The sequence below is a fragment of the Procambarus clarkii genome, chromosome 27 (genome assembly GCF_040958095.1).
Source record: "Procambarus clarkii isolate CNS0578487 chromosome 27, FALCON_Pclarkii_2.0, whole genome shotgun sequence".
In the NCBI taxonomy this organism is placed as follows: Eukaryota; Metazoa; Arthropoda; class Malacostraca; order Decapoda; family Cambaridae; genus Procambarus; species Procambarus clarkii.
The window spans coordinates 20,582,888-20,592,887 of record NC_091176.1 but is presented as its reverse complement, the minus strand read 5'-3'; the positions used below and the strand labels follow the sequence as shown (position 1 = coordinate 20,592,887).

Below are 10,000 nucleotides of genomic sequence, written 5' to 3'. Positions count from 1 at the left end.
ACACCAGTTGATTGACAGTTGAGAGGCGGGACCAAAGAGCCAAAGCTCAACCCCCGCAAGCACAAATAGGTGAGTACACACACACACACACACGACAGGGGAAGGTTTAAATTCCCCTTTCGAGACGTAGTTAGCTACTTTTGGAGACCCTTAAAAATTGTGAGTCAAGGTCGATTGACGGCTTCATATTGTTCAATCTTGAGCTCGAATCCCAGTCCTTTCCTTCTACTAGATTTCCTCGTTTCCATAATGGTGATGATGTGTGGTTGCTTGAAACATTTTCCTGTAACTTTCCTTTTATTTTTAATCCATTTTTAAATATGTGCGTAACTTTAATTCTACTCATCTGTCCTTGGCTGCTTGTGTTTTGCCCGAGATGTAGCGGCTCCGGATATTCTATGTCAAGGCCTGATAAAGAGAAGGGTCTATGTCGATCTATGGGTGCTTCCTTGATCTGGCCTTCTCCACTATTTAGCTGTGTTGCACTCTGTCTGCTGGATTGCTTGCTGGTTCTCGTACACTTTACGATTTTCAGGTTGCCTATAAGTTTAACTTTTTTATATTTCTTGATTTCCTTTGATACATTCCAATCCTCCTCTGACATATATTAGCTAATGTATATTATTATTTTATGGTCTTTCCCTTATCCTTTAAATACTTTTTTCCGGCCAATATGTATTATGCCGGAGTATTTGTCTTAATTATAACTCACTGCTCGAGACCTATTATTCGGAAACCTCTCTTCCGTGCATTAATATTATATTTACATGATTACCTTTCAAATCCGAATTTTGTGGAGATTTTTGTAACCACCTTTTAGTCGCTTCCCTCTTTTGCTATGTGATTACTGAGTGGTTCAGGTAGATTGTAAATTACCATTTATATTTTTTCTCGATAATTCCTGTTTTGTGCATCTCACGAACTGTTGCAATTGTAAAGCCTCGATCACTGCTGACTTAATAATATACTTCTGAGTCTTTTACTACGCCACCACGTGTTTTATCTTATCTTGTTCCCTCATTTCTCACATTCTTTGCCTGTTTCATTCTCTTCTCTAACGCCCTTCTTTCTTTGTTGCCAATTAATCTTCCACTGTGATCATTCTGTTCTGTAACCCAATCATATTTTCCTCCCATTTGAGAATTATTTCGGTTTCTTTACTTGCTTCAAGATTCGTTGAAACTCCTGGCAAGTTTAATCTTTAGGTATTCAATGACCTCATTCTACCTTTCTTTCCTCTCTTCTGTATGTTGAAATTCCTATCTAATTGAGCTTCCTCTGCTTGAGGTCTCGTATCTTATCATATCTTTGCTTCTTTTCCTTCACATCCTTATATATTTTTGCATAGCCCCTTACTTGTTAATTAATATTTTCGTTGATTTCGTTATGTTACTAGGTTCAAGAAGTGGTGGTGGTGGTGGTGGTGGTGGTAGTAATGGTGGTAGTCGTATGTAGACGCTTGGTGTAGTGGTGGCGGTGTTGGTAGTGGTAGTGATCGTGGATGATGATAATGTAGGTGCTAGTTGTAGTGGTGCTGATGAAGTTAGTATGGTATTATGTCTGTTCATGAGATTAGTGGTGTTGATTTAAATGTGATTGTTGCTTTTGTTATTAGTGCGGGAGACAGGGTTTTGATATTAGTTAAATAGAGATAGTCGTTGTTCTCAGCGTTGGTGAGGAAGATACGGTGGTAGTCTTTGCTGTTTGTGATAGTTATAGTGGTAGTAATGGCATTAGTGGCTATTGCAGCGTTGATCGTAGTAGTGGAAATCAAACTAGAAATGTTATAAAGAATGTTGGAGAGTGTGATGACAGTGGTAGTGTGATAGTGGTAGTGATGATGATATCGCAGTGCTGGTGGTGGTGAGACACTAGTGGCTTCGGGAGGTATGGTAGTGCTGTCATATATAGTAAGTATCATTAATTATTTTCCTGTACGTATTTTGCCTTGTTACGCGTGACGCCATGACTCGCATTCTGAGCACTGCCGCCTTGTCAGTACGAACTCAACACGCAGAGATTTCACATTACTTGGAATAAATGAAATAATTAAGAACTCGTATGAAAAGTTATACAAATTTATGAGCAATGCATTACATTTCAACATAAACATTAAAACATAAACTATATAGTATTGAATAATATTACTTTGACTGATGCCATCTCGTCTCAGAAGGCCACTAATCAACATGTCTCATAGTTCACGAGTTTGCCTTCACCAAAATTCAACCAAACTATGTCTAGCAAGTGGCTAGACAAGGTTTGGTTTCCGTTTTCCGAAGAATAAGCAGATGTGATTTCCACTTATTCTTCTCGAGGTTTTCCAGAGGGAAGTTTAAACTGTAATGCAGGTCTAGCCTCGACGGTTTGACTTCCACTGTTTCATTTATGTTTTCCGGAAACATTGAGCGTGTCTTTGTCTTTACGAGAGTGAAAAATTTGTACACCAAAATTAATACAAAAATAGGCCAGTGTTCTAAATATTTAGATAAATAACTGTACAAAAATAAGAATTTTACTATTGTTTGATGTGTATTGTTGCTTACTTTAATAGCAGTTAATGTTCTAATTTGCGTCAATATAAAGTTTTATCACAAACCATGATATTACGCTGTATTAATACGGCGTAAAGTATATTAGCATTTCTACAGATGGTCAGACACCAACAACAGATGAACATGCTGGAGACGCAAAGTAACAATTAGGATAATATACGAGCTGCATATTATTCTTTTCGGGCGACAATAAAATATAAACCAACACGAGGCTCGACTATCAGGGTTAATAAATACCGACTGGAGACAGTGGGGTTGGCACTTAACAAATGGGATCACTGAGTAGCCAAGAGTCACATGGTGCATTGCGGGACACTACAACACTAGGCGAGTAGCATCTAGAGAGGGGATTTTTGTTTATTGTTTTTAGCGTCTTTCCTTGCCTGTGACATGTCAAAGTATTAATGCACGGAAATATTGGTGCTATTCTAGGGGCTACCTATGGTATTGCAGTGTAAATGGTGGATGCCGTAGTAGTAACCCGCCAAATCATTCGACCTCGTTGATTTCACCTTCAAGCACGGAAATTGTATAACCAATACATTTTGTAACTATTCATTTTTGTATAATAAAGAGTCTAATAGATTAAAAAATGAGGATTGTGAAACAAAACAATACGAAAGTGCATACCTGGGATCCAACATGGCTCCTCTTATTATCTTTTGTTATCTTATCACCACCTAAAACACTAGAAAATCGATACCATGGGATATAATGAACTGATGGTACGTATTGAAAGGAAAATCTCTTTCGAAGACAAGAATCGTTGCTGTTACTGAAAACTAAACACACATGATCTATACTCTCTCAAAACCAAACCTGGATTCATAATTCACTAAACTAGGAAATATTAATTTAAATACATAGCTGAGCTGAGAGTGTGAGCATTGAATAGCCAATGTGGCCATGTCCGTCAGACGGGGATACGCCCGTGCATGTCTTGCAATGGTAACATATAAGTAACTATCCAAAGGTCCTACATTGAAGATCACACCAGCAGCAGCAGACACAGACTCGCAGTTCAAGACGAAATACATAAAATAGCCTTGAAAAAGAGTTGCGTTAAGAACATGTCAACTGGACAGGGGAGGATAGAGATATTCAGCAAAGCCAAGACTGTGCGTGTACGAATGTGTCCGTGTATACATGCCATAAACACGTGATCTTGGGTACTCACCTCACTGGCGGCAGCAAGGTGTCTTTCGAGCTGCAGTCGCTCCTTTGTGACGGTGCGTATGATCTGCTCCAGTTCCAAGGTGCTCTGTGCTCGCGTTATCTGAAGAGATGGCAGATAACTTTTAAGACACTGTAGAATATATTAGGGAAATAGTAGTACACGTTTGAATAATGATGCTTCAAGGACATTACAGATGCAGAGAATGCGCTAAGACCCGACAGAATATATTAGAACAAGAAATAATGCGTTTGGAAGTGAGGTAGAGACATATTAGGATAGAAGAGAGGGTCTCAGACGTAGGTAGGATCACGGTAGGATACATGGATGAGGACACAGTCTGATGTATTGTACGGTATAGTGTCTTTGTATTCATAAAATCAACATAGTCATCAATATATATATATATATATATATATATATATATATATATATATATATATATATATATATATATATATATATATATATATATATAAGAGGGTTCATATTATACTTGGGTAGGCGTTTATACATGGTAGGTGACATTTATACTTGGAAACTTTTTAAGGAAATAATAGTAAGTAGATATATGTACAAGACCATTAAAACAAATAGCTGCTGAGTTCACAGTGTATTTATGTACTTTCGTATTGACGCGAATGACAGTCTGATTTTGCACTTTGCTAATGTTCGAAGCTATAATACGAAACGTGATTCAGTCAATTTCAGTCCAGGTCTGCCTGTCTGCCTTCCCCTCCCCCCCCCCCCCTCTCTCTCTTTCTTCAATAATATCACTAATTTATATCTATAAGAGAGAATGTTTGTCTATTCGAGGCTGGAGGCAAGACGCTTAGTACTAGCGTCACTGAACGTGTCGGGATAAATGGTGATTTTATTGGGATTGACGTGGGAGTCGGGGTCGGCCTTATGCCCTTCCTTCAAAAAGTCTGTTAATGTGTTCAGCTCTCAGTCCATACCATTTGTGTAACAGAAGACAGATCTGAGTCCTAATGGCAACCATTTGGTTACTGTGATAGAGAAAGCTTATAGAGAAAATGGTTGCAGTGATTTGGGGAGAGGGGTGAGATATGGGTAGGGATGAGGGTGTGGTGGGGACAGGGAGGTGGGGGCGTGTGGAAGGGAGACTAGGGGAGGTGGTGTTTGCAGACCGGTGGAGGAATTGGGTGGTGTGTGGAGACAGATGAGGTGGAGGGAGGGGTGGTTTTGGAGACAAGAGGGAGTGGGGAGGTGTGTGGAGACGGGGGAGGGCGGTGTGTGGAGACGGGGGAGGGCTGTGATAGGAGGGGACGGGGGAGGACTGTGACAGGAGGGGGCAGGGGGTTTGGGGACCTGGACAGACGGAGCCTGGAGACGACGGAGGTCAAGCGTCTGGCCTCCTGCTTTGAAAACAGAAAGACACATGACAGACATTCTCTCTTATAGTATAACATTTAAGAGCTCTATAACCCGACCAGGGTTCGAACCTACATTATCAGGGCTCTCCTCTATGTTGTTGTTTTAGATTTAGTTGCCCAGAACGACATGTCCTCACCCTCACGGCGTGCACAGTACTAATACAACTTCAGCAGCGAGACAATCGCGGGTGAGGTGGTTATAGTATTGCGTGCACCATGAGATGAGCTCTGGTAATGCAGGTTCGAACCCCGTTCGTGTTACAGTTTCTAAGTGATTTCTAACTTCGGAACAATTCGTGCATTGTTTCACACTTGATATAAATATAAGTGCCTGTTCCTATCAGCCGACTTATTAGTGGAAGATGGATTATGATTACAGTGCTCAAGGCCAAAGTTTTAATAATGGTTTGATAACTGATTTACCAAAATTTTCTATAATCCAAGTAATTGGTTAAAGGACTCTTTCTTGGACCAGCATAGCTTGAAGATGGGTTGCAATTTTATGTACCTAAATATATACTTGAGAATAAATAAACGTTTTTAATTTTATGATCACAAAAAGTCTGTTAGGAAAGTTCTGAGAGCTGATTTAAGACTGTTAATCAATTGAATAGATGAGTTTTGAAGCTGCACGATATTGTTTTCTGAAGCTGACGAATTCAAAGAAAACGTCGCAGCTTTAGTCATCAAAGAAAACGAGTAAATAGGAGTTATTTAGGACTAACATGAAGGAGGTAACAGTGGGTTCGAGGATGAACTCCTAAAACATATTATAAACATTTACTCCATTCATAATCCGGGTTAACAAGGTCTGCATTTCTTAGGTTCCATAATTCAGTTCACAGCCATACAAGCCGACACATTGACGTTTATATATTTTGGTTATATGACCAAATTCACTCAAAATTAGATTGGCTTCGACTCTCACGTCTCTTATATCATCAGTAAGTCACTAAATCTTGCTCACCTCGCCGTTCTTGCCGGTGAGCTTCCTGACGAGTTCGCGCATGCGCAGCTTGAGTCTCTGGATCTCCCTGTCTCGTTCTAGCAGTTGTTTCTCGTAGAGTGCTTCCTTCTCCCTCTGCCGGGCCTGCATCAAGTTCCTGCGCTCCGTAGCTGGCGACTCCTTTGTTTTCTGAGTAAGATGGGGTGAGTTATGACTAGTAAACTATGGTGACTGTATTTTAAGCAGTACAGTTTCACTTCACCGAGGGATAATGCATATGGGAATATTTGAGCACATTCTTGTTTATTCATATCCACAAACTTAATGAGAGAGTGTGTATAAAATAAAGAATATTAACATATAATCAGAGAATTAAAACAATGACTGACGAAGGGAATTATCAGGAGAAAGCAGCAATCCATTATGACTCTATAACATTTGGAAGGGATCAGGATAAGGATTTGAGATAGGACAGGGGGGAAGGAATGATGCTCAACCACTCAGACGGTTGGGGATTGAACGCCGTCCTGCATGAAGCTAGACCGTCCAGCCTAGGTGGTTGAGTACAATTACAAGTGAGGTGATTCAACAAAGTTTTGAATTTTATCCAGGATAAGATCATGACACTTTTAGTACACAACTTCCCAATGAGAATAGTTGAACAGGTAATCCTCTCCGATTTTTAAATAAATAGAAAACTGGTCAAGAATACACTGTCCATTGATAAATTTATAAAATATACCAGAAAGTAGATTTTTCGGCAACTATGTAACCTCGAAATTATGTAATTGCAGAATTCTAATAATTGTTTCTTTTTGGGTGCGTGCATCTGCGCATGTGTGCGCATGTGTACTTGTGACCTTGTGTATGCAGGTGCTCACGCTCGTGTTCCAGTACATAAGAACACAAGAATTAGTGAACACTGCATGCAGGCCTGCTGGCCGAGATTAGGCGGATCTATTTTAATACCCCTTTCTCACCCATGCATATGTCGAATCTCTTTTTGAAATTTCTTAAAACCCTTTGTCACGATAATGCCAGCTGGAAGCCCATTTCACTCATCTACAACCCTATTTCCAAACCTATGCTTTCTTTATATCCCTATTAACTTATTTTTGTTATTTTTTAATAATTCAGGTAAAAACTTGGGAATTGCTGGTATACAGAACTGCCCATGAACCTTACAGCAACAACCTGCTATTGTGTACCTTCTCTAAGCTCTTGACCTTCTCCTCCAGCTTCCTAGTGATGGAGGCGAGCTCGGTGTTCTTCTTCTTCAGCAGCTGCATCTCACGCTGGCGATGACGGTCCTTCTCCTTCAGCTCCAGCGGCCGCTCCAGCTCCACTTCCATCTTATTTTTCTGCAGGATTCAGAGAGGAGTTAGCAGGAGCATGTTTGTTGTTACTGGGCGGGGGACGTAGAAGAATGAGACGTATAGGTGGACGAGAGTTAGGATGGTTTATGGCTGAGATAAAGTGAGAGGTAAAAATGAGACATGGATGGCCACGAGGAGCCGTAATTATAGGACGTCAGTTTAAAACAAATTGGGTTTTTGATTGATTCATAATGGAAATTGTTATGAGACATAGTGGAACTGTCTGGTGCTCTGAGAGGCGGGGTTGACTCTGCCTGAAACGCTCAGTCAGATGCAGCATTGGGTCCACAGGAGGAAGCTAAGTGAGAGAGCAGACTGAGGAGTTTCTTTCATTCGAGCGCTTCCTAAGACAATTGTGACGAGGCTTATCATATCTTTAGTGAGGACCAACAGTGCATCCTCTGCTTTGGAGCATTTTACTGTAGGGTAGTTCACCCGATAGGTAAACACGACGAAATAAACGCCAGAAAAAAGCAAGAAAGGTTTGGTCGTCGGGGATTTATTGATTTAATATATGAACAGAGCCTTCTTTGCCAGAGGCAGAGCGAACAGGCCAGGCATTTATTTTTGTGAAGGGGTATTAGGGATAGTGTTAGCAATATGCGACATAATATGGCTGGTAATGGGAACACATCCGATATTTGTATAATCACCGGAGGAATTGATGTTGGAAGATTTAATAATGAATTCACTAATACAGGTGTGATACAGCCACTTAGTTACTTAGGAGCAAGGAATGGATACTGATCGTATATGACATTCTTAAAGGAAAGGAAGTTGGAGTAAGGGCTGGAGACACTCACAGTTATGGAGTGAGGTGCTTCAGACACTCGAGAGGATAGAGAGTGGATGGTGTACTCACCAGGGTGCTGTTCTCAGAGCTGAGAGTCTTGCAGTGTATCTGGAGGCGAGAGAGCTGGGTGTTGAGGCTTGAGTTACGACGCACCAGACACCGCTCCTTCTCCGTCAGCAACGGACGGGCCTATAAGAACCAAACCGTATTAATTGAGGTTTCGAATTCTCAACCACACATATTATTATTGTTATTAATATATATATATATAATATATATATATATATATATATATATATATATATATATATATATATATATATATATATATATATATATATATATATATATATATATATTCACTGCATGAGGCTTCAAAATGACCTGGACAAATTGAAGGAATGGGCCATCAAATGGATGTAAGAATTTATGTAAAATAATGAAAATAGGTGTATAGCGCAGGTCAGATAAAAAAAAACGATTTAGGAGATGAATTTTTTTAGGAATCGGAGAGAGAGAAAGACCTGGGGGGTTGATATCATACCAGACATGTCCCCTGAAATCCACATTAAGAGGATATCTTCAGCGGGATATACAAGGGTTGGCCAATATAAGAACGCCCTTAAGAAACTTGTATCAGGAATCGTTTAGCACATTGTTTACCACATATGTTAAACCAATCCTGGAGTATGCAGTTCCAGCATCGAGTCCGTATTCCATTAGGCACAAGACTAAATTGGAGAAGGTTCACAGGTATGCCACCAGACTAGTATTCTAGCTGAGGAGAATGAGTTACAAGGAGACTACGGGAACTAAACCTTACGTCACTTGAAGACAGAAGAGTTAGACACATGATCACAACATACAAGATTCTCGGAGTATTTGAGAGGGTTGATAATGACAAATTAACACAGGGGGCACACGCACAAGGAGACACAGGTGAAAATGAGTACCCGGATGAATCATATATTTTTTTTTTTTTTGTCTCAGTGTAGTTAAGAAATGGAATGCATTAAGCAGTGATATGACTGTAGCTTGGGTTGACTACATACACAGTTTCTAGTGAAGATATAATAGACCCCAATAGGCTCGGGAATGTGTACATCGGTTTATTGACAGTTGAGAGGCGGGACCAAAGAGCCGAAGCTCAATCCCCAAAAGCACAACTAGGTGAATACAACTAGGTAAGTACACACACACACACACACACACATACACACACACGCACACACACACACACGCACACACACACACACACACACACACACACACACACACACACACACACACACACACACACACACACACACACACACACACACACACACACACACACACACACACACACACACACACACACACACACACACACACACACACACACAATGCGAGAAACACACCAACTAATTCCGGAAGCCAGGCAACATCCAGTTTCCGGTGTTGCTATTTCAGCAGAACACAAACTTCAGCTTGCAGCAGCATCACCCCGGAAAAAATCAATAAAACAAGATCTGTGCAACAACCCGAAAATGATAAGAAATTTCTAGTCACAAGAATTCCTCCCCTGACCCATCAGTTCCTACCACTGGCACAACAGTCAACAGTTCCTACCACTGGCACAACAGTCAACAGTTCCTACCACTGGCACAACAGACAACAGTTCCTACCACTGGCACAACAGTCAACAGTTCCTACCACTGGCATAACAGACAACAGTTCCTACCACTGGCACAACAGTCAACAGTTCCTACCACTGGCA

At 40.6% G+C, this 10,000-nt stretch overlaps 1 protein-coding gene across 15 annotated transcripts in view; it reads right to left on the bottom strand.

Annotated features, from left to right (window-relative positions):
• LOC123762528 (peripheral-type benzodiazepine receptor-associated protein 1) overlaps positions 1-10,000 on the bottom strand; it is a 289,954-nt gene that overhangs the window by 183,078 nt on the left and 96,876 nt on the right. For all 15 annotated transcript variants that reach the window (XM_069332422.1, XM_069332412.1, XM_069332416.1 and 12 more), the window contains 4 exons: positions 8,311-8,430; positions 7,281-7,433; positions 6,094-6,261; positions 3,733-3,831 (listed from right to left, as the gene is read on the bottom strand). In XM_069332422.1, the coding sequence (XP_069188523.1) occupies positions 3,733-3,831; positions 6,094-6,261; positions 7,281-7,433; positions 8,311-8,430 (540 nt within the window). The remainder of the gene's footprint in view (positions 1-3,732; positions 3,832-6,093; positions 6,262-7,280; positions 7,434-8,310; positions 8,431-10,000) is intronic.